This window comes from Notolabrus celidotus, chromosome 14 (genome assembly GCF_009762535.1).
Source record: "Notolabrus celidotus isolate fNotCel1 chromosome 14, fNotCel1.pri, whole genome shotgun sequence".
Classification (NCBI taxonomy): Eukaryota; Metazoa; Chordata; class Actinopteri; order Labriformes; family Labridae; genus Notolabrus; species Notolabrus celidotus.
Window position 1 is genome coordinate 18,571,314 of NC_048285.1, and position 24,739 is coordinate 18,596,052.

At 39.8% G+C, this 24,739-nt stretch overlaps 2 protein-coding genes across 2 annotated transcripts; both read left to right on the top strand.

Annotated features, from left to right (window-relative positions):
• The first annotated feature begins 149 nt into the window (after positions 1-149).
• Positions 150-14,334, top strand: rilp (Rab interacting lysosomal protein). Its single transcript, XM_034700289.1, has 8 exons — positions 150-862; positions 5,543-5,666; positions 9,070-9,191; positions 9,916-10,101; positions 10,482-10,651; positions 10,819-10,944; positions 11,574-11,672; positions 12,980-14,334. The coding sequence occupies exons 1-8, from the start codon at positions 530-532 to the stop codon at positions 13,104-13,106; spliced, it is 1,287 nt and encodes a 428-aa protein (XP_034556180.1). The 5' UTR covers positions 150-529; the 3' UTR covers positions 13,107-14,334.
• A 462-nt stretch (positions 14,335-14,796) lies between these two features.
• On the top strand, positions 14,797-23,810 carry scarf1 (scavenger receptor class F, member 1). Its single transcript, XM_034701241.1, has 11 exons — positions 14,797-14,994; positions 15,340-15,401; positions 15,515-15,616; positions 16,615-17,155; positions 17,226-17,444; positions 18,666-18,794; positions 19,380-19,486; positions 19,578-19,689; positions 20,857-20,981; positions 21,457-21,594; positions 21,721-23,810. The coding sequence occupies exons 1-11, from the start codon at positions 14,894-14,896 to the stop codon at positions 22,818-22,820; spliced, it is 2,736 nt and encodes a 911-aa protein (XP_034557132.1). The 5' UTR covers positions 14,797-14,893; the 3' UTR covers positions 22,821-23,810.
• Positions 23,811-24,739: the final 929 nt, after the last annotated feature.

Sequence of the window (24,739 nt, forward strand, 5' to 3'; positions counted from 1 at the left end):
GCTTTTGTGTAAGTTAGGTGACTGGCATTTGTTGAACAGTACTAGGTCGACACTGTGACCACAAAAGCTGCAGAGGAAATTCAATGTTCACGCTCTGGTGCATGCATCAGTGTGCTCGACCTGGCAGGCGAGTTTCTGCATGTAGTCGTGTGTGTAGTCGAATAACATTGGTCAGGAAAGTGGGAGGATCCTGCAGCGAGGACATTGCAGAAGCCCTGTCCTGGACTTCCCAGCCTTGTTGTACAGTGCTTTCCAATGTACTCTGTGTTCTTTTTTTTTAAGAGTAGGCTGAGCTAATATGCTGTAACCATGCCAGACGTGTAGTCAGCAGAGGATCAGGTCAAGTTCAGGCGTGTCGATCTGTAGCGTGGGCTCAACAATGCACGCACTTTAAACTTCACACCAGAATTAGTTTTCTGTTTGCACTTTCATAATCCTCTTTTTTTCAGGGCAGGCTGTCATGCCCCGCTGACAAGCCCCTGATTTCTAAGTTAGAGCGGGTGAAGCATCGAGCTGCTCGGTCACAGACATGGAGGGACTCGAATCAGAAAGCAAACACTCAGAGGACTGCTTCGACAAGACCTTCTCAGCTCTCACCGTGGACGATGTGTACGAAATAGCCAAACTGATCGGCACTGAGGTGGAGAAACTCATAGACAGCTGCGGCAAAGACAGCGTTGTGGGTCTGGTACCGAGAATAGTGAAAGTGCTGGAGCTGCTGGAGAGCTTCGCTTCGAGAAACAATGCTCACAAACTGAGGGAAGAGGAGCTGCTGAAAACCTTCGAGACGATACAGCTTCAACAGCAGAAGAAACGAGCAGGGAAAGAAAGCGAGGAGGGCAACGAGAAACATGAAATACAGGTGAGAGACATGGGAGTCTTTAATCCTGCCAGCATTTTGTAAACAATACACCAACGACGCCATGCCTGTTATTTACACGAGGTATGTGTTATACCCACGTCACATACATGTAACTGTGGACAACGACTGCTTTTGCTTCATAATTCTTGTGACAAATATATAAACACTAGCTGGCAAGCCATGTAGCCAATTGCACATTCGTGAAGTGTCTCCACGTCCCATGGTTGCATTAATGATTGATCAGTGGTACTGCAGTTCTGTCATGGTGGCTGTCAGTTCAGACGATACATGTCGACATTAACCCGAAATACCAGCTGTGACCCTGGGTAGTCAAGACAACCACGGCAAGAGGGTTTTTAAGCTAAAGCTAATTGTAACTGAGGGCTGAAGTTTAGATATATTTTATCATTTGAAGCATTTAAACACGATTCTGGTTGCCATTGTAAATTGTGTATGTAATGATAGGCAATGCAACATACTCATACCAGCTTTGGTTGCATTGCACAAAGCCTTTTACTAACACTACTGGTTAGCTAAAAGGAAGATAGATAACCCTCCTGTTATGTTCGTTTCTCTGGAACAGTAATAATGTTCCTGGGTCAATTTGACCCAGGGTATACTCAAGTATCCAAAAGTGTCAGAACCACAAAAAAATCCCAATACACATTTTTTTAAACTAATTTCAACTCCATTACTAACTATTTAAATCATGATTTAGTCCATTGGTGTTCTTTAATTCTCACAGATCATGATTCAATGAAGGTAACTCACTCATTTTTCATTAAAATTCATGTTAAAACTTTTTTTAATGTACATTGGAAAGCCCTAAATATAAATGCAATAGTTTGACATGACATAGATTTTTGTTTATTTTATTTTACATTTTTAATTTTTATGTAGTAATGTTGATAAATGAACACGACTCCTCTTCTGTTACATGCTGCCCAGATTTTTTATGCTGCATTTAGCTGGATGGAAGGCATATATTGCCCCCACCCTCTGGAACTCTCTCCCCCAACACCTCAGATTCTCTCCCTCACTCACCAAATTCAAATCCGGACTCAAAACACACCTATTTACAAAGGCTTTTAAACTATAATTGATGTTTTTTTTTTCTTGTTTTGTTTTATTTTGCTGCCTTGCTCTTCTTTGCTTTTTTTTTTTTCACTGTTTTCCTTTGCTTTTCTATTGTATAATTTTATCTTATTTTCCTGTAAAGCGCTTGGAGAATCTTTTAAAGCGCTTTTATAAATAAAATGTATTATTATTATCATCATTATTACTATTATTATATATTGCCTAAAACAGATTTTAAAAGGGTCAATTTGACTCGCAACATTACAGGAGGGCTAGGTAATCAAGCAGGCAGCGTGTCCCTCTTTGTAGCTAGCCAGTAATACACATTATGATTTACTGTGTTTCACAGTAGCATTTGATCAGTTGCCTAAATTCACCTTTTTTTCAGATGCCAATGTTGAATTGAATGAATATTATTGAGTCATGAATTTAAAAAGAACAAAAGTCTACAGTTTGTGTCAGTAGTCATCTAAAAAAATTGTTCGTACACACTGATTTGTTCACACAATAAAATTCACATAAAAAAAACCAACACTGACCAAAAAAGGAAAAGGCTGAAACCCAAAGCTTATTTTTGCCTCTCCTGTACAATCCATAATATTACCCAAAACCATCAGCAGTATCAGAGAAGAAAGTAACAAAAGCAGTTTTTATTTTGGTTGACATTGTAAATTGTGTATGTAATGATAGGCAATGCAACATACTCATACCAGCTTTGGTTGCATTGCACAAAGCCTTTTACTAACACTACTGGTTAGCTAAAAAGAAGATGAACCTTTTAACCACTGTTACTTAGTTATACTCATCATGCTCAACCACATTCTCATAGAGTAGGTGTCCATACACATCATATTCATATTTTTGAATTCTGTTGATTTAATAACTGTATTTATATTAATTGTTAATTTTGTATATTCTTATGTTATTTTATTTATTTTATTTTATTTTTAGTATCAACTTTTGTCTTTATATGTCAATTTATTATTTTTTAATTCATTTTTGATATTAGAACATTATTTACAATGTTACAATGTTACAATGTCATTTAGTAGGCGCTTCTATCCAAAGCGACATACATATGAGAACAAGAACAACACAAGCAAAGATCTAGACAAGAGGAAACAAGATCAGTATTACATAGTGCTTCAAGTCAATTTGGGTGCAGGTACTGCCAAGCAGTGTAAAGGCAATGCACAAAAGTAAGTAAGGAACCTTTTTTTTTTCTTTAAGTAAGGAACATCTACAATGAAGCAACCAAACAATTTAAGACCTTCCATTATATTCATCAACAATTAACATCACCACAATAATGACCAAAGTGCAAAGTGCTGGATCACTCAAGACCTGAACACAGATTCCCAGAGTAGAGCACACTATATCCAAGATAATCAACGTTGAATTGAAACCCAATCCTCTTGGGTTGCTGGAGGAGTGGCACAGTTATCAGGACAGTGTGAGTCAACTGTAGCTGGAAGACATGATCTGCCACTGGGGACAATGGTCGAGAACAGTTTAGCTAAGTGCATAGTGCTTCCTAAAGAGCTGGGTCTTTAGCTGTCTTTTGAAAGTAGAGAGGGACTCTGCAGATCAAATGGAGTTGGCCAATTCATTCCACCATTTAGGGGCAGGCAATGATAGGCAATGATAGGCAATGCAACATACTCATGCAAGCTTTGGTTGCATTGCACAAAGCTTTTTACTAACACTACTAGTAGTGTTAAAAATAAGATAGCTAGGTAATCAAGCAGACAGCGTGTCCCTCTTTGTAGCTAGCCAGTAATACACATTATGATTTACTGTGTTTCACAGTAGCATTTGAGCAGTTGCCTAAATTCACCTTTTTTTCAAGATGCCAATGTTGAATTGAATGAATGTTTTTGGGTCATGAATTCAAAAAGAACAAAAGTCTACAGTTTGTGTCAGTAGTCATCTATAAAAATTTTTTTTACTTACACACTGATTTGTTCACACAATAAAATTCACATTAAAAACCAACACTGACCAAAAAAGGAAAAGGCTGAAGCCCAAAGCTTATTTTTGCCTCTCCTGTACAATCTATAATATTACCCAAAACCATCAGCACTACCAGAGAAGAAAGTAACAAAAGCAGTTTTTTATACATTACACTCCTTAATTCTTATAAGGCCTGAGCACCAACTTTTATTTTAAGGCTTTTATGAAACTCTCCAAAGAACTACACAATTTGAACTCATCACTGAGGTTGTTCCATATTTTGTCTCCTAAAACTGAAACACGTGCATTTTATGTTGTTTCTAGCTTTAAATGTTTCAAACACTCACATCCCTCTGACATTATAATGTCCTTCTCTTCATTTAAACGAACATTGAATACAAACCAGTGGTCTATTTCTAGCGCAAAAAAGTATTGGCAGTGTTTTGAAAGATTGTCTAAAACATTTTAAGGGCACGATCTGATGAATAATGGATTGGTAGATTCCTTATAACGAGCTTTGTTTATTTAATTATTCCAATAGCTTTTTTATTTAGTCTGATGACAGGATCTAGGTTTGGTATGTATGTTACAGCAGACTGCTTTTTTAAAAAGGATAAACGGCGAAGCACAACAATCATGCACATCAACAAACACTCATAATAAGTGAGGTGTGGAATTTTTTAATTTGGAAGCTTATTGAATGATGTCCATTGGACTAATTTACAAACAGGGTAGAGTGGGCCAATGGCCCCCAGGCCAGGATTGTGTGATTATTCTGTTGTAATTCATTGAACTGCAACTATGAGCAGCTCAATTTTGCATGGGGTAGCTGAAACAGGTTAATCTGGCTATATTCTAATAAGTAAAACCTCTTTCTGAAAATTGAACAAGCAACCATTTTGGGGGATTGGACTGGGCCGTATATGATCTCTGGGTTGTTTTGGAGTATAAGAGTCTCAAATAATACAAAGCCACTCAAACACCAGTACTTCAAAAGTAAAACATTGCATATTGCTGCTTGGCTACCCATTTTGAGTCCCTGGTCATATTGTATACAGATGATGCAACAATGTTATCAAGTGGGAATTCTTGACTTTGAAGTGGTACATCTAGGACACAACATGTCACTTTCATGACAGGAGCTAACCATTAAACTATAAATGTTATTTGACTGTGACAACCAGTCCTCCTAATGGTTTTGGAATGAGCAAATTTTTTTTTGAAAAATGTGATTGTACCGTTAAGGTTTATACAAAGTATTGTTCCATGTTTTTAAACTACATTGATGCCAGTTGTCCATCATATGAAATGTTCCATAGTGCTGCCAATCCATCATCAAGTCTTACCCTTAAAACTAAAACATGTAGTATTAGTGGAACTGACAGCAGTGGGAAGTTAAATGAAGAGGTGTGGTTCTCAGAAGTCAGCTCTGGTTGACGGAACCATTCCAACAGAACATCTGTAATGACTTCAGAATAAAACGACACACCCACTTGGGCCCATCCTCATACATTGACATGATGATCTAACATACCCCAGAGATTTGTACAGCACTTGAGCTAGTTTCAGCTAATTGTTTTGTCCAAAGGTTCTGTATCACGTCTCTCTGGGGTCATAGATTTACAGTCTGTTCCCCATCTTCTCCATCAGGAGTTGCAGCAGAAGGAGCAGCAGTGGAGAACGCGATGTGAGGAGCTCCAGGTGCAGGTGCAGCAGCTCCAAGAGGACAGGGAAGAGCTGCAGTGCAGGCTGAAGGGCAGCCATGCACATGAAGGTATGTCACCAGGATATTAAAGTGACCTCTGGGTTTTTGATTTCTGGATTTTGCTTTTGAATAACTTCCAAAGTCAGTTCTAAAAATATTATAATCATTCCAGTTCTTTGCTGTTACATTTTGTTACATATTATAATATTAAGTTCCGAATCCAGTTTAAAATCTTGTGACTGTGTAAAAAGCAATACATGGTCAGGCTCCAGCATATATCAGAGAACTGCTGAAGCCATATAACTCCAGCAGGACTCTGAGGTCTTCTAATCAGGGTTTTCTGGCTGTCCGTTGCACCAGTTTAAAAACTAAGGGGGACTGTACTTTTGAGGTTGTTGCTCCACAACTTTGGAGCAGTATTCCACCGGAACTGAGAGCTGTGGACACTGTAGTCATTTTTAAAAAGCAGTTGAAAACCTATTTGTTTAGACAAGCCTTTGATTGACCTGTCTGTTTTTATGCCTGTTGTGTTTATGTATTTTGTCTACTTCCATGTAATTGTTGCTATGTTTTGCTTGTTGCTTTCTATTCTGTTATTGTCAAGCACTTTGTGACGCCTGTTCTAGAAAGGTACTATATAGATAAACTTTATTATTATTATTATTATTATTATTATTATTATTATTATTATACAGCTTATTCCCAACCCTAAAGATGAAGATGTTCCCAAGTTTACTTTCCGTTAGCCCTGAGGAAATTAAGGGTATATGTGCAAGTAGAACTTGGGTTTTTTAGGTTGGCTGTCAATCTCCAGGTTGGGGGATGATACATGTCACTAATATGAAATGCAGAAATGTGCATATGATGAAAACAACAGATAATGCATTATACCTTAATAACCTTCAGAAGCGCTGCATTTAAACTGTTGAGGTGGCCATTAGCTATTATCTTAATAGGCAGATCAATCCTGAGGCCATCAGGTTTGTAGCGTTCCTCCTCCAGTCCAAGAATACAAATACATGTAACAGTACTTTCTATGAAAGTCCTGCTCCACTACTCTCTGTGTGTGTATTCAAAGCAGTGGGTTAACAGTCATAGGCAAGAAGCCTGAAAGCAGTCAAACAGGTCGTTGTCATGTTTATGATGCGGTTACACTTAAAGCAGCAGAAGTTCTCACAGGTAGAACGGGACGCCCTGCAAATACAGCTGTCACTCAATGAAAAAAGAGAAGAGGATTCATTCAGCTTTTAAGTTACCTGTTTTTACAAAGAGGAAAAAAGATCATCCCTTCCTCCCTTATGTTCCCTTGTCATTTTCATTATGTAAGCACTCTCTAATGTGAGCTAGAGGGTGAAAACACTCTGCTGACTCATGTTTGCTTGTCCTGACATGAGAAAACATGTCTTAATACTTTTTGTTATTTATTTGATAAGAGGCCAAGTGGCAGGTTCATGCCAAATTACACGTGCATAATGTGACTTCTGTTAGGCGCCCATGCCTCTTTCAGCTGAAGTCAAGCATGAAATATGCTTTTGGTTATTTAGGTTCATGCACAAGAATTTCATTTTTTAAAAGTATAAAGTTACTCAGACACAGCTTTTTCTATTTGCTGCAGAGCCAGCATGTCTGCAGGCTGAGTTTCAAATCATAAAACAACAAAAACATCCAGTCTTGAATAGAATCTTGCTGTGAGCAGTCTTTGCTCAAGTTCTGAGATACTGTATCTTCATCAGAGATTTCTCCCTTTGTTTATTAAACAATAAAGGTTAAATAAATCTTTTTGGTATGTTTATTTTATTGCAAAGCAAACTGAACACTGAACTGTCTTTCTGAAAACGGTCTCAGTTGAGGTAGATAATCTACTGACCTAGCTGCGAAAAGACTGTAAAAATTGTTCAGTGGATTATCAAGATTAACTCTGATTTGTGGTCGAGTTTCCTCACGTTTTGTTTTTGCACTGCTGTGACTGGTATTTGCACGTAAACTGCAACTTTCTGTAAAGCGAGATAATCCAAGGGGCAAGCAAGACATACTTAGACTTTCTATGATGTAGGCCACATGAAACCTTTGGCTTTTTAAAACACATCTAGATTGTTCACAGTATCCTCTGTTTTCACAACACTATGTTGGTCACAGTCAGCTTATAAAACCTGGAGGTCATATGGCAGTAAAATGTAATGAGTAGATTTATTTTGTTTCATAGGTGAACATTGCACATATTTATGAAGTGTGAAACAAAGTACTTGATTTTGAATCAGAATCAGAAGCCTTTATTTTCATTGTAGCTACAACGAAATTAATGTTTACACTCAAATCAGATGATGCACTCACTCAAGGACAAAAACAATACACATATTAAATCATTCAATACAAACAGGACATTCCATAAAAACGATAGACCTCGTTTGTTTTATGTTTGTTCAGTGTGCTGATGGCTGTGGGAAAGAAACTGTCTCTGTGTCTGGTGGTTTGGGATTTGGCAGTTCTGAGGCGTCTGCCAGATGGTATCTTGACAATATATTTATCACTTTAGCAGAAGTTTCAGATTTGCTGTGGTCACACTAAGATGGTGTAAATATTAAAGATAGCTGCAATGAAAGTATCTACCTCTAGTGTCGCCCTTCTTTCTGGATTTTATGACGAGTTTGCTCAGTTTTGTTTCATAATAGATTACACAACTATCAATCGAAGTAAGGAATAATATATAGTGAGTGGGTCATTATGTGAATTAGAGTCCTGACATGGTTTCATTTCTTTTAATTCAATCTACCTTATTGTATTTTATTTTAATTTTTCTGGTATTTATCTGATTTTATTTCATTAATTTTATTATAATTGTTTTATTTTATTTTTCTGTTACTTCTCTGATTTTATTTTACCGTCATGGTTTATTTCTAAGTGTTTTATATCCCTTTCCTTTCCACTTTTACCTACTATTGTTGTTTTCTGTCTCTGTGTTCTTTTGTAAAGCACATTGGGCTGCATGCTTGAATGTATGAAAAGTGCTAAATAAATAGAAATAAGTTGAGTTAAACAGGAGCTCAAATATAAGCAGTGTCAGCTTCCAACTAGAGACATATATTTATGTTTTTGTTATAATTGACATTAAACTGATTATTTCCTTTGAAGGTAACTTTAGACATGAAGAATGAGACTTTTGTAGGAATATTTACATCGAGTTTTATGTCCTCATTCAGCTCTCCTTCTTCTCAGGGCTTTGCAGATGATGCACCTTTAAACATAAACGTCACAGCTTTGAGCAGTAATGCTGTTATCACTTCAGCTTATCGTAATTGTCGTTATTTACTCTAGCTTAAGATGGATACTAATGTTTTTGCCACAATGTCAACAGGCAGAGGTGAAACATCCTTTCCACAGATTGATTTGATATGACATGTAAGATCAAGTTTTCACCAATCAGAATCTGGTATTTACCACAGCTGGGTAACAATGTGTGTTAATGTGTTTGCAGATCGTGTCCAGCGGCAGGAGCGAGAGGTGATGCTGAAGCTGAAGGAGGTGGTGGACAAGCAGAGAGATGAGCTGAGAGCCAAAGTGCAGGAAATAACTACAATCTCCAAAGAGGTGGAGGCGGTAAGGCCAAACAAACATAGACATATGATGTACAATTCTGCAGTCTTTGAACCCACTGAAACACTTCTCTAATAGTCACAAATTATTGCAGAGCAGTTCTCCACTGAAGAGTAAAATGAATTTAAGTCCTTAAACTGGTTAGGTTTCTAGAGTTTCTACAGTAAACATGTGGACAGAGAGCTTTGTTACCTACGCAGGTACAAAGACGTGAATCACATACAGCATTGAAGAAGAAGTTATAAAAAATAAATGACCCCAATAAAGCCAGGAAGTGTTTTCACAACTGGGTTAAGAGTTAAGAGAGCAGAGATTATCCACATAGTTACTAGTTGAGGATTAAGCTGCACTTAAGACAAGCCTTGGCAGTTCATCTGTATGTGTGTGTGTGTGTGTGTGTTCTTGAGCCCGTATGAGTGTTTGCACGTGCCTGTACGGCTACCACATGATTTAAATAGCAGCCATAACTGGGTGTGTTTTTTCAACGCTTTGCTCTTTGCTCCCTTTCAGTTGACCCAAGTGAAAAATTGAAGGAATGGCTCATGCTCGACTGAACTAGTTTCTCTCTCTTCACTCAGTAGATGTCTAGAATTGTTTTAATCCTTTTCATGAATGCTGCACTTGTGCTAACATTATTGGAATTCATTCCTTGCCCTATTCAACTCCCACACTAGCGGCCTCTTATCATCAGAAAAACATTGTGGTTTGTATGTCTGTGTTTTTGCAGCTCCAGGAGCAGTTGGAGCGCTTTATGAAGATGAATGCAGAGCTGCGACACAAACAGAACGTGATGCAGGCCCAGCTGAAGAGCACGGTGGAGAGGAAGGCTGACATGGAGGCTGACCTGAAGGAGAAAAGCAAAGAGATAGAAAACTTGCTAGCACAGCTGGACAGAACCAACAGCAACAATCCTGTAAGCGTGCCTCTTAATCTAAAACATTAATTTGATGTATAATTTCTTTATTTCATGACCTATATAGGAGGGTGGGTTGATCTCAAATTCAGAGACTACATACTGTATATCACGTTAATTGATGGTAATGAAACATCACAGTCAATCATACATCTTGGTTGTAGGACTTTCTGGGACAAGTGCTATCTTGCTTTTCTCACTTCTGAATATTCTCGCAGAAGCTAAAGATTAAAGAAACACATTTACAGCTTGCCTTACTGACCCCAAGCCAAACAACTTATCAGACTGTCTGTTCTAGTTAGCATGGGAGCTTACTGTTTCTTGTTATGTAGTCTGAACTAGGTTTTTAGTCTGTATGCCTCTCTTTGTCCACCAATCAGGCTGGTCTGAGCCCAGCAGGCCGTTTTTCAACTAAAAAACAGACGGTTGACCAGAAGGATCCTGATCAGCCGTGCTTCACTAAGAAGGAGGTGAGGGACATCCTTTTTGAGAGGAACGAGCTCAAAACCAACCTGTTCCTTGTGCAGGAGGAGCTCAACTACTATCAGAGGTACATCCATTGTAATGTGTGTGTAGAGCATGTTCTAAGGTTGCACACTTTCTGTATAGTTGCATATATTGTTTGTTACCACGAATGGAAACAAGTGTTACAGTTATACAGGACTAGTCCAGTGAATAACACATCATTGAGTAGTAGTGACTGTGTGTTTTCTGCAGAGAGATCCTGAATGAGGAGAGGTGTCCAGGCTTCCTGTTGGAGGCAGTCCGCTCTGCCATCAAAAAGAAGAGAAAGCTCATTAAGGCGAAGATGCTTGGGATTCCTGTGAAAGATTGTGAGAGCAGGTAATCTGAACACACACCATATACATTCATCCTCCAAAGTCCTCAATAAACTCCAGTACATCCAGAACTCAGCTGCCCGTCTACTCACTCACTCCCATTCCCATGATCACATCACCCCTGTCCTCCAAAACCTCCACTGGCTTCCTGTCCCCCAACGCATTCACATCAAACTCCTCCTCCTGACTTACAAAGCCCTCCATCACCTGGCCCCCTCCTATCTCACTGACCTGCTTCACCCTCACAACCCCTCCCTTGCTCTCCGCTCCTCTGATGAAAACCTCCTCTCCCCACCCTGTAGGACCAAGCACCGAACCTGGGGCGACAGGGCTTACTCCATTGCTGCCCCCGCCCTCTGGAACTCCCACCCCAAACACATATGCAACTCCACCAACCTACAAACATTCAAATCCCGACTCAAAACACGCCTCTTCAGAACTGCTTGTAACCGTTAATGTTTTTATATCCACTGTGTTTCTAATCTGTGTCTTTTATTGTGTGCTATTTGTGAAGTGTCTTTGAGTTCTGTGAAAAGCGCTATATAAATAGAATGTATTATTATTATTATTATTATTATATCCAAAAAGTAGAAATCATTTCAGAGGCTAACAGATGTGTTTTTTTCCTCCCAGTGATGAGGAGGAGAGGGGTTCTCTGTATGGGCAGACAGAAGTAGATGGTACGGAAGTTGACGGCCCTGATAAACCAACTGAGTCACGCATTCAAAACCTGTAAGTACAAGTTGATCTACTGCGGCTGCTATACGACAGCACTCTCACATGAAACTGAAATGCTGGTCTGAATAGCCAGATATCGTTTCATAGGTATAAGTTAATTAAAAAAAACATGTGCAGCTTTTTCCCTGTAACTCAATGTTTTTATCTATAATAAGAAGATTAATGAAATCTATATTCATACACATAGATCTGTTGTTTCTTCCTTCCTCTGTCTGACACACTGATTCCTTGATGTGTGTGTATGTGTGTGTGTGTACGAGCACTCTGACAAAACACACAAGCACACGTTGTGAAGACAGTTTATTTTTTCTGCAGTGGTTTGTCTCATCAGGAACAAAGCAGTAAACAGGCCAGTGGATTCAGTTTTTCTAGTTATAGTGGTATAATTCACTAAGTGATATTACAGAGACTTTCTCAACATGGACAACTCATGATAACCTAATGTTATTTACTTGAAATCAAATAAAAAAATAGAACTACAGACATGTGATCAAAGTCCTGAGAATGATGCGACCTCTGATGTCTCACATTTTATGCTATTAACCCATTTATTAAGCATGATGACTTCCAACAAGGCCTTACTTATTTGAGCCCTGAAACGTTTGTATTCCTTTAACATGTTTACACTAAAAGGTTATTGTACTAATGAAGTCCAGAATTTGATTTTTAAGTGTGGTTCTTGCTCATGATCTTGTTTTTACTTTCACATTAAAGATGGCTTTCTAGAAATGTGCATATATTGAGAAAGAGTATGTTAACAGGCCTAAGCTAATCAGGAACAAGGTCCAGGAATTATCAGGCTTTCAGAGAAGAAAATCTTACTTACCCATTAGCACCTTTGAAAACATACTTGGAAAAGGGAAAGTTTTGACTCAGAATCGGATACTGAAACAGAAGTGCTACGATAATGTATGCCTCTTTTTTAATAGCTAGCCTGTCTGATATAGTCTGTTTTGCCTTCTGCTGCTGATTACCTGATATTTAACCTAGGTATAAGATAGTACAGTATATTTTCAGCCAAGATACCCCAGAAAGAATACAGGGGGCTTTTATAAAGGCAGTGATTAATTCAGTATTTTACAGCTTGAGTACTTTGCACTATAACTTTTAAAAGAGCAGTAAAAATGCCCCAATAATGCTGAACAAATCAAACATTGACGGTGAATCAAAGGGTTGGTTTCCTCTCTCACTCTCTCTCACAGTCACTGTTGTAGATCTTCGTCATCCTGCCCTATATTTAGCTGTAATCCCTGCCTGCAGATCTGACCTCATGTCTGTCTTTCCCTCTCTGCCGGCTACAGCTTTGGCTTTCTGACGCGGTCGGGCAGTGGCCGAAGCCCCACCAACATGAAAAACTCCTCCTCAACCTGGGAGATCATCGATGACTCAGAGGCCTCTAATGAGCTGGATCACCATGCATCTCTCTGAGCACCGTACTGACCACAGAGCAGTTGTCTTCAACCGACTCCCTTGTTCCCTCAGTCACAGCTTCGTCCCTCAGTCTTTTTATGGCTCAGGAAAGAAGACGACAAAGGCATTTGAATGAACCCCCCAGTGTTTGTAACACGAAAGGATTATATGAGCGTGAGAAGAGAAGAAGTGTGGACATTTTTTAAACAAACTTTTCTTTTTGCTTTATTTTGTTCTTTTCCTTCTTTACCCATGTTTTTCCACTCACACCCAAATCCACTTAAATGTGCATGTACAGCGTACAGCAGAAAGAGAAACATTCTTTAACTAACTTTGAAAAGGTGCTTCCTTTATTAAAACAATCATCCCTGATAACAGTATCATAAGAAAGGATTTCATATTTACATATATTTATAAAGGTCCTAAAGCAGTTTTAGCAAAAACCAAAGACAGATATTACAAATGCTTCTACTCTGAAAGAAAACTCTCCCCTCTCATAATATTTATAAACTTTTTAAGTTCTCTCTGCTCCTCCAGGGGCGTATTTTATAACTTATGAATACGATTTTAACAGAATACTTTTACCTCAGTGGGGGAATATGTTAAAGCCAAGCCATTTTTCCCAATTTGAAGCACTTTTATGCTCAAGAAGTCGAAAATTGAATATGTAGTCTCTTTCACCAGTGCTTGCATTTTAACCCCCTTGAGCCTTAACTCACACTTGTATTTAAAAAAAAGAGTCTTATTTTTTAGTGTTTAACAAAGTGATGCCTTTTGCTGGTTTTTATTTGATGTTGATGCAATAAATGCACACAAGTATGTGTGTGAGAACAGGTGTTTTTGTTGGTCTACCAGCTTTTGCAGAAGTGTTACTTTGCTCGTGGAAATGAGGAATGGTACTTATTTTTTTACCCCCCAGCTCCATAAGCTGACGAGTTACCATGAAATGACCACACTAGCTTTGTCCGACCTTTACACTACAGTATTGAGACAATGACAGGCCAGTGCTTTTGTATTTACTGAGCTACAATGTATGAGCTTCCAATCACATCATGTTGCCCTAGAATACTATATTTGCAGTTTATTTTTGTAGGTGTGTTTTATGGAAAGTCTGCTGCCTAAGATACTGATTTAAGATGTCAGCTGCCATGTGAGTGGATTTTAGAAATGATATATGATAAAGTAATGAAATGTTGAATTTACTGTGATATAGAGATTCAATAAAATCCATTATGTATAAAAATAACTAAACGATCTCAATCTTTTTTTTTTAAACATGATGCAAGAAAAAACACAAGAGACTCACAGGAGCTTTAAGTGATCACATGATCAACTTAGTACTCACTTCGAGACTTATAAGGAGGAAGAAAGTGTTCCTCATCACGTCCTGGAAGACTCAACAATGGATTCTGGGAAAAAAAAGTGAACATCACGGGTGTGTGTTTCTGTTTCTATGTGCTCCATCAGTGTGTGCGGCGAGTTTTGTGTGTTAGTGTATGATCCATCTTTAAAAAGCTCCGCGTCTGTCTGAATAGAAGGAAGTGGCTCTGACTTCCCCAGGAAATGGGAAGAGGAAACCGGGGGGCTCTGACCTCTCTGGCTGCAGCCGAGGCAGAAGACGACTCACAGGAGAGAGAAAGAGGCGAGGGGTAATGAGGGAAGGGTGGAGGGTAGACAGAGATACTGTCTCTCATTGTGCTCCCTCTGAGTGTATGGAGAACGAGCTGGAGAGGGAGTCAGTATTGGTATAAAGACGTTGGAAAGTTATTCGCTTCCAGTTTCTTGTTTTTGGATTTATTGTGGAGATGAAGTTTCTCCTCAGAGCTCTGAGTGCTCTGCTCTGCTTCTTGTTGTCCTCCTCAAACACACTGGATCCTGCTGGGAAGAACGTCTGCCACAATACCAGGTACACCTCAACTTTACCACCCAACACACACACACTCACACGTTTTCTCTATAATGTTGAACTATCAAGAGATGGCAGCCGGAGCCATCGGTAAAAAAATATTTTTACATCTCAGGGACAAAACATATTTAATTGGTACCAATCCTGTGACAAATTGTATGTGATACATTTAGAAACTCCTCTTTATACCCAAAGTTAAGGACTGTGCTACCCAATATGATGTTTTTATTCCTTTAAATAGTCTTCTTAGTCTTTTGCCAGAACTTCTAATGGATTTTTTTCTTGTCTGCTAAATGTGTGAAATTCAAAATTGTGTTGCTGATTTGATTGTTTTCTGTGCTTCAGGGATCCCTCCACCCTGGTCTGCTGCACTGGATGGCGTCAAGAAGGAAAAGAGTGCACAATACGTGAGTTTAACCTCTCTGAATTAGCAGCAGTCCCCAGGTATTGTGCCTTTACTAGCCTCCATACCTTGTTTATTTCTCTGTTCTCTCATTACTTGTATGATGTGCGTGTGCAGCTATATGTGAGGGAGAGCAGGCCTGCCAAAAGGATGAGATCTGTGTGTACCCTGGAGTGTGTCGCTGCCCACCTGGTTACTTTGGAGCTCAGTGCAAAACACGTGAGTCACAATGAACAACTTTAGCTTTCAAGCATCATCTGTTTGATGTTTCTGTTTTGTCGATTTGATTCAAGTGAGCAGATTACATGAATAATATGTTGTTGTGCAAAAGGAACCATTTAAAATCACTTTATATGATAGTAATGCACTATTGCAAAATAACGTTAAAATCTGGATTTGTTTTAACTTAGATTGCATGTGACCCACATCTTCTTCACACATAAATGAGTCACTACTTCTCAATGGTAATATTGGTATTTTTTTGTGTTGATTGTCCTCAGCCTCAGAAAAAGTAGCAACTCAACAGTCATACACTTAAATCAATATGTTTCAAGTTTGACATGTTAAATCATTGGTTCTGTGGAGAGATTTCTTCTATGACTGGTTTGTTATTGTAAAGCATAAAATATAGATGTGACCTTTTCTGTCATTTTATTGCAGTAGCAGGTCAAGGTGTAAGAATTTCAAGTAATATACAACTAGGTTTAAAGTGCTGGGGCCCTAAAAATTGTCACATGCTGAATCTGAGAGGTTGTAAAAAGAAAAAAGGAAGACAACTATATATCTGCTTTTTCTGTTGTCAAAATTTTTTCATTTCAGCATTTTTGTCCAGATGACAAGTTTAGACAGGAAACATTATATCTGTAGAATGTAAAAAATGTATTCAGTCTAAGTTCTGATAAAGGGTCCCGCTAGATACCTACAAGGTCCAAGTTTCCGAGTCACTGGTTGAATCATCAACAACACTTTGTGAAACATAAAAAATCATGATTTTTTGTTTCAGTTGAGAGATCCAGTACTGCTTTCAACTGATTAAAGTAAAAAACGAATGATTTGTACTTGTATTATAAAACAAAGCTCCCCTGTTTAGTGGAAATCCTATAAAATCATAGCCTACGGAAGTGCTGTTCTGTGAGATATATTCCATCCCTGTTTTCAGTGGTTACACCGTTTTTTCTCTATACAAATTGTATCCGTTTATTCTGTGTTGTATGCAGGCTGCCCTCCTGAGTTCTGGGCCTCAGACTGTCGCCAGGTGTGTCCGTGCCATCCACACGGCCGCTGTCACCCTGCCACAGGTGAGTGCACCTGCAATCAAAACCGCTGGGGTCCTTTGTGCCAGTACGCCTGCAAGTGTGCCCGGCACGGCCACTGCAACCCCATCTATGGAAACTGCAGCTGCGATGAGGGCTGGTGGACGTCCACCTGCTCCAAACCGTGTCAGTGCAACATTGCAGGATCTATGGGCCTTGGCTGTGACCAGCTAACAGGCCGGTGTAAGTGCCACAGGGGCCACTGGGGGCTGAAATGTCCCGTCCCCTGTAAGTGCTACTTGTCGTCATGTAATCAGCGTAATGGTTTGTGTGAGTGTGAGTCAGAGTGGTGGGGAACCAGCTGTGACCGGCGGTGTAACTGCGACCTCACAAACAGCCGCTGTGACCCAGCAAATGGGCAGTGTGTGTGCCATCCAGGGTTCAAAGGTCAATTCTGCAACCAGCCCTGTGAGGCGGGGGAATACGGCAGCGGTTGTACAGGGAGGTAGGTGTGATCAGGGGGACATTGTTGTTTAAATACTTGTGTGTTACTGATAGCTCTTTCCTGTCCTCAGCTGTGGTTTCTGTAAGGACAAACAGCGGTGCTCTGCAACTGATGGAGCGTGTGAAGGATGTGAACCTGGCTGGAATGGCACAAGATGTGACCACCCATGCCTGCCTGGTAACTACGGTGACAGCTGCAAGGAGAAGTGTCCAAGGTGCAGAAGTAATGAACCATGTGACCCAAAAACTGGGAAATGTTGGAGGTGTGACCCTGGATGGACTGGACCAAGGTGTGTGTTCAGTTTTTTAGGCTGTGCTGTACTGAAGTTGTCTTTATCTTGGGTTTCTCATAGCAAGTACCAACATGCATCCATTATCTCAACTGCTTGTCCCATTTTTGGTTGAGGTTGTCATTGAGGGAGAGGCAGGGTGCACCCTGGACAGAACCCCACCCTATCACATGGATGACACATAGAGACAGATAACCATTCACACACTTCCTCATACCTATACGCAATCCAGGTCACCAGCTAAGCTAACTGGCATTTCTTAGGACTGTGGGGGGAAGCTGGAATAACTGAAGACAACCCATGCATGTACTGGGAGAACATGCAAACTCCACACAGAAAGGCTCCTGCTCGGGTAGGGACCAAAACAGGATCCTTCTTGCTGAGGCAACAGCGCTAACCACTGCACCACTGTGCGGCCTTCATACCAACATATACTTTATAATGATGAACAGCCAACTCAGTTGCTTTTTCTACAGAAACAACTCAATAACATAAACTATGTTTTATCTGTTCAAGACGTCTGAGAGGATCCTTCAGTATCATCCACCCTAAGATGCTTATTTGTTGTTTAAAAAAAAAAAATCACCTTTTGTTTTTTAGGTATTTATATGTGCAAAAACGTGTTTAAAATGAAACAGAAATACACATGTGCACAGGTAAAATACAAAAAACAGAGGGCTTGTAAATAGAACCCACTTGTTATTGAAACTAAAAGCATCTGCGTAGTCTTATCATGCATTTATAAGCGAAGCAACCTTGTCATGAAAATGGATTTGCAGAGATCTTTAACTTACTTCATGAAACTATAGTTTCTTTTAACAAAGATGTTGAGAGAAACTGGAACTTAAAACACTTCCTTATTGGTTCATTCAACAGTTAATGGGAAGTCCCAGTATTGATGAGTTGGCTCTCAAAGTCCAAGTCACAAACAAGCAATTGTAGCAGTTTACCACTCTGTGGAAGCCGAGTTTAAATCATACATTTGGATTTTCATACTGGATGGAGTAGTCTGTATAGTAGACTGCTGGATAGTCCATGTCTGAATATTCCTGATCAGACAGGCAGAGGAGTATTTTGTTCTCCATTTGACATGTCCAACAGTACTTATACTTGTGAGAATATACTCAAAATAGGGATAATCAGTTCCTAATGAGAAGGTTAAGGACTAGAAATGGATGTGAAATGATTATTTTGGTGTTTCGTGTGTTCCCCTCCTGCCAGGTGTGAGGAGGCTTGCCCTAACAGGACGTTTGGAGAAGCCTGCAGCTTCCTGTGTAGCCCTTGTTTCCATGGTAACTGCCATCACGTGACAGGAAGATGTGTCTGTGAGCCCGGCTTTCAGGGAGAGAGGTGAGCTGGTTAGCTGAGCTGAAAGCAAAGTTTCTATCAGGACACTGTTTAAAGAACAGTCATAGTACCTCACACTGGACACAAGCAAGCTATTTTGTATCAGCAACACAAATGTCAGCCTGTTGTAAATTAATTGACTGCACTTTTTATGATGAAGAAATACATTGGTGAACATGAAAAAGTATTCTTCTGATGCGTTCAAGGAACATCTGCAGTTTCACAGTCGGTCTCCAGTAACCAACAAAGACATGAACTGTGTTTTCATAAAATCAAACATAGAGGACAAACAGTAACTAAACATGATTGTGAATGTGTTTCTTAAATGTGATGAAAAGACCTTTCTCTAACCAGGACAGCAGTATAGTTTAAGCAAAAACTGCAAAGGGAAGTATAACAAAAGGTAAACAAGCTAAAACATGTAAAACCTCCATCATGGTCCCTTTAATTATCTTCCCCACAATCCTGCAGTGTTTATTACTCATGACATTATGTTTTCACTGTGCACTAAAATAGATGGTGATTCAGTGTTCATACATAGGGCTTTTTGTTTACTGTGGGAGTGTAACTATGTGATTTTTTTTATAGCTGTAACAGCAGCTGCCCTGCCCTTCAGTTTGGGATCAACTGCTCTGCTGCCTGTGACTGCGGGGAGGGTGTTATGTGTCACCAAGTCACTGGTGTCTGCCCAAACAGTATGTCCCACCATCCAAATGCAAATGTATATCAAGATATCCAGATTACTGTATTAACCTGATGTGTGTTTGTGTTTTTTTGTGTGTACAGGTGTCAGAGGCTCTGTACTGGCAGGTGTGTTAGTTCCTTTGCTCCTGCTCCTCCTGGCTGTGCTCTTCTGCTGTCTGTGTTGTGGAGGAGGCCCTATTGATGACAAAGACAGGTCTGTATCATGTGGCATCTCCAGACTTTGTGGACTGGGCTCTGACTTATACTGGGTTGGCATGAAGTGTGTGAACACACATGAAGAAAGAGCCTTTTTGGACCAGTTTCTGTTCACATTAATCATATTCACTTTAACTAACCTTAAATTATTAAAGCTGCTGTGAGGAACTTTTGGTTTGTATCGGTTCTGGCGCCCCCTTGTGGACAAAGTGATACATCTTATCTATTATCCTGTACATGCAAAATTTGTGTCTTTAGACAATAACCTGTTTAACATTTAGATGTATCACACAGTGTGATTATTTGCCATGAAAACAGCCAAAACAGGGTGTTTCTAAAGCAAGATGTCAATCATGTGGTCTGACACCTACCCCCTCAGAGCGAATTCTGGCATTAGAAATGAAAACAGAGAAGGTGTCAGTGTTTTTGTGGATAGTCTTGTTTACTTTTGAGGGTCAAAAAGAGGCATCAGTTTCAGTTTCAGTCTGTTTCTCAGCCAGTTAAAAACTCCTAATAGTGCCTTTAAGCAGATGTTTCTTTCTATAATTTGTATCCTTGAAAATTAACAAAGCAACAACATTTAATTATCCTAAGATTTATTTTATAAGGCCTGAAAGGGAAGCAGTTTGAATTTATGGCATTTACAGGAAGAAATGTGCTACATTGAAGTGCAATGGTTTTTTTTTGCCTCCGACAAGGTAAACAGCCAATCATAGTTTAAGATGGTGGTGTAGCACCAGGGGTGGTTTCTTACATTTGAGGGGGGGGGGGGCACCTGGACAACCCCTTTGGATGCACCCCCATAGACTCTTTATGTCAGCTCTATGTAATCTATTTAACAGTGCAGGCCAAGTCTGACTTGAAGCCATTTTTGCTCTCGATTTCAATTTTTTGTCATCATTTGGAAATCGAAGGTCATTCACTTAAATTTTGAGAGACTTTTGAAAGAAGCAACCAGAGCCTCATCTTTTACTCCTGAACCTTTAAGTATTCCATTTAAATGTATTTCTTAACTTGGTAATTTTGGCATTATCATGACCTTTTGGACGTTGGAATATCATTAAGTATAAAATCTTTAAATGATTGAATCCAATACTTGGTCTGAATTAAACTGGACTTTGTACAAGAGGGTCACATTTTTTATTATATAAACCATATTTTTTAGGGTGACAGTGGCTCAAGGAGGTTGGTCAGCCCGGATGAAATACCACGTCTACAGCGTCCTGGCTAACATCGGAGCTGCTCTCCCCTGTATCTCTAATTGGTCATCTGGACTGCCTCGGGTCACTGGTAAGACCAGCAGAAGAGTATTTAGATTTATAGGCATGGACAAAAAAGACAAAAATAAATATTTTAGAGCTTCACTTCCTGTGGAGGAAAGCTTGCATTTATTATCTAGTGATATTTAGGCTGTCTGTAAGCTAAGAAAGGGTATATGATGAGGGTAAGTCACTTTACTCAACTGTTTTTCAATAGCTGCTAAGAGCTATAACACAGCTTCTCTTTGAATTTATCAGATTAATTTAACATGATATTAATGGTTATTTTGTTTTTTGGCTGATGAAAGATTTGAAGGATGAGTTGTTCATGTATATGCATTGCTGCATGTATAAAGTATGAACATATCTAATTCAATGTGGTTAAGACACAAAAAAGGAGATTAATTGATTTAAATAAATAATCTCTGAGCTCATGTAAAATTAAAGGTATCTTTGAAAACCTCAAAAAAAAAGTTTTAACTTATTTTAATGTTGCACTAACGCAGTGTCTCACCATGACCCCGAGCTCACCTTCAATCACAGCTTCATTGAGCCTCCATCCTCTGGCTGGGTAACAGAGGGGTCCTCCTTTGACAGTGATGAGGAGGAGGGAGAAGCACTCTACTGTGTGCCTCCAAGAGAAGGTAGGATACATTAAACTCTACACTGCCCTCTTGTGGTGATTTCCTGGTGCTGCAGACAACCCCCCCCCCCCCCCCCCTCTTCTCATATCTCATGTCTCTTGTCCTCTCTCTGTCTCTCTTTGGCAGACATCCCTGCAGTGGCAGGTGGAGAGTTTCAGGAGATGAGCTCAAAGTGCAACATGTTCTTAGACCCATCTGGCTTCAGCAGCGAGGACATCACTTCCCCATTCAACATCCCTCGCACCTCCAGTATTGCCAAAGCCAAGCGGCCGTCTGTCTCCTTTGCTGAAGGAACCCGCTTCAGCCCAAAGGAGAGGCGCGGCTCGGCTCAGGAACCAGGTGCTCTTTCAGTATTCCAACGCAACAAACCTAAGTCACCTTGGGGGGTTTTGATGCTGTCTGCCCTCCAGAATCAGGGAGATGCTGCTAGTGAGGAAGAGGAAGGAGCTGAGGGAGAGGAGAGGGAGGATGAAGTGGACATACAGGACACAGAGAATCAGGAATCAAGCTGTGAGGTGTCCACACTGCATGTACCTGGAGCATCAGGAAGAAGACGAACGATGTCCAACACAGCTGCTCACAAAGGGACTCAGCAGCCTACATTGGCACCTGATGCTCAGGCAGGGGTCTCAAATAAGGTCACCACAGTGTACGTGACAGTGGGTAAAGCGGGAAGGCCAGTGTCAAAAACTGAATCCAGCTCTGAAGGCCCCGTTCAGGCCATGCTGCGACGACTTGGCAGCCTGCAGAGACAGAGGGAGCAGGAGTCCAGCAAGACCAAGCCAAAGACTACTGAAGGGATCATCAAACCACCGAGGAAGAAGCTCGGAGTTCGGGCCAGCGTCTGGGAGCAGGGAGGCCCGTCCGCAGGGGAGGTGGGCATCTGTAAACCAATCAGGAGAAAGCATGCTGCCCTCAACCCTCCTGATACAGCAAGTGCTACTGATGCACCTTCATCAGAGGCTGGCACCCCCAGGAGACCTCTGTCGTCTATTTTGAAAAGTGTGCCAGAGATGGGTTCAGCAGAGTCAGGGTCAGATCAGAGGGCTGACAGAGACCTCAGGCAGGGTGTAGACCCCTGTACAGGAAACAGTGAAGTCACCTACTTGACTGTGGGACCAGCAGGAGATGCTGTAAGCCTCACCGAGGTCATCGCCAATGAGGCTGCGGTGGACAGGGGGAGCGATGAACCCTGCTATGAAAACATCTGTATCAAACACACATAACCTCTCAGGAACTTACATCAGCCGGTCTGATCCAAACACTGCGTATATTTTTTTCTACAGTCCTAACACTTGCAGTATAAAACATAGACCTCGTCACATTGACATCACCCATTGGTTTCAGAAGAGGTGTTCTTAAACCCAAAAATTAAACTTGCCATATTGGGAATGTTGACTCCAACTAACTTCTGACTGCTCTAAAAACAAAGAGCTGAAGTTGAGACTTCGTCCTCCTGGCAAACAGATACAGTGCACACATCTATCAGTCAAAACAGACACAACCATACACCTATCCTTAAAATACTCAAAAAGGAGGAGTAATGAAAATAATCACCCCCCACACAGATTTAAAAAATACTGAACTTAGCTTAAAAAGAGCCATGCTGTTTTTATGTACCAGACTGATGTAAAAATTGGCATTTTAATGGGGACTCCTTAGCTTGGTGCTTGAAGACAGCCTCAAGTGGACACTTGTGGAACTGCAATGTTTTGCACTTCATTTTTGGCATCACTTTTCAACGCTGGAGGTTGTCACTTCAGTTTATGTCGTAAACACTGTATACATACTAGCACTAATTTTCAATTACTCAGGCCTGTGTCAGTTTCTCTACTTATTGGCTCTCCCCCACATAATGACTGGAGAATATGAGCTGATGTAGTGCCCATGTTTTATTTGTCATGGACATACAAGTCAAAACATGAGCACAACAAGCTGTCACACTTTCAAATGTGACTGAATTAGTGCAAAGTGCATTTCTTAGATAGGTAGATTAGAGATTCAAAAAGTATAAAGCCACAGATGTAGAAATGTTTTCATATCTACACCCTGAACTGCAATTTGGGGATTTTTTCCCCATTACTTAAAAGAACATCTGTTAAACTGTACGTCATGATTGAGCATAGAACCTGTATCATGTTCTAAATGTTTTGTATTTTTCTATATACTGTATAGATGCTCACAATTGATACATAAAAATATATAATTTGTTGAAAGATGATTTCAGAACACATCACTGAACTGTACAGCACACAATTCATGTCAATTCAAAATAAGTACTTATCTTTTAATGAGTGAAAGTAGTAGCATCAATCTTAAAAATAATACTGTGTTACTGGTGAATGAATTGTTTTAATGTTTCTTTAGTAAAAATACCAACACATGGAACATATCAAAGTTAAAGTACAAACACAGGGCAGAGTGACCCTCTGACAGAGATATACTATTTAGAGATATACTTTCATGTGGAGTATAAAAATGACAAATAAAGGAGTCTTAACTATAGTATGTAACACATTGCTGCTTCTGTCAATGTGTTGATTCATGAGCAGCATTTCAATTTCAAAGCAGGCTGAGGTGGAGCTCATTTCAATCACTTTGTACACTGGTGGTTAATTTAAAGTCTAGATCAGGGGTGTCCAAAGTACAATTGCGGCCCAAGGTCCATTTAATTATGGCCCCAAGCTTCCATCTTAAATTGTGTTATTATAGCAAAGAAATGAATCACATTCTGAATCATCTGTACATTTGTAGTTTCTTTCAAGCACACTAACAAAACTAAAGTCAATCCAGAAATGTCTCAAAAAGCTTCATATGGACTACTTTTATAAATTCAAAGCTCTGGATATTCTGCAGGAATATAATTAGGAGGAAACACAATAACTCTTAAAGCTGAAATGTTTTCAAACCAATGTTTTTATCATGATGTGAAAATGTTCTTGATGAACACTAAAAGTTCAGAAGACACAAAAGAGGACACAAGACAAGATCAAAATTATGAAATTGTGCAGAAAAGGCAAAATTTGGTGGATAAAAAATGTTCAGAATGCAGGACAAGAATTATTTAGTTCTTAAAATGTTGTCTGCTGGTCAGAAAAGTCTTAAAAACAACATGAAATAGAAGTGTGATGAAATCCAGATCATG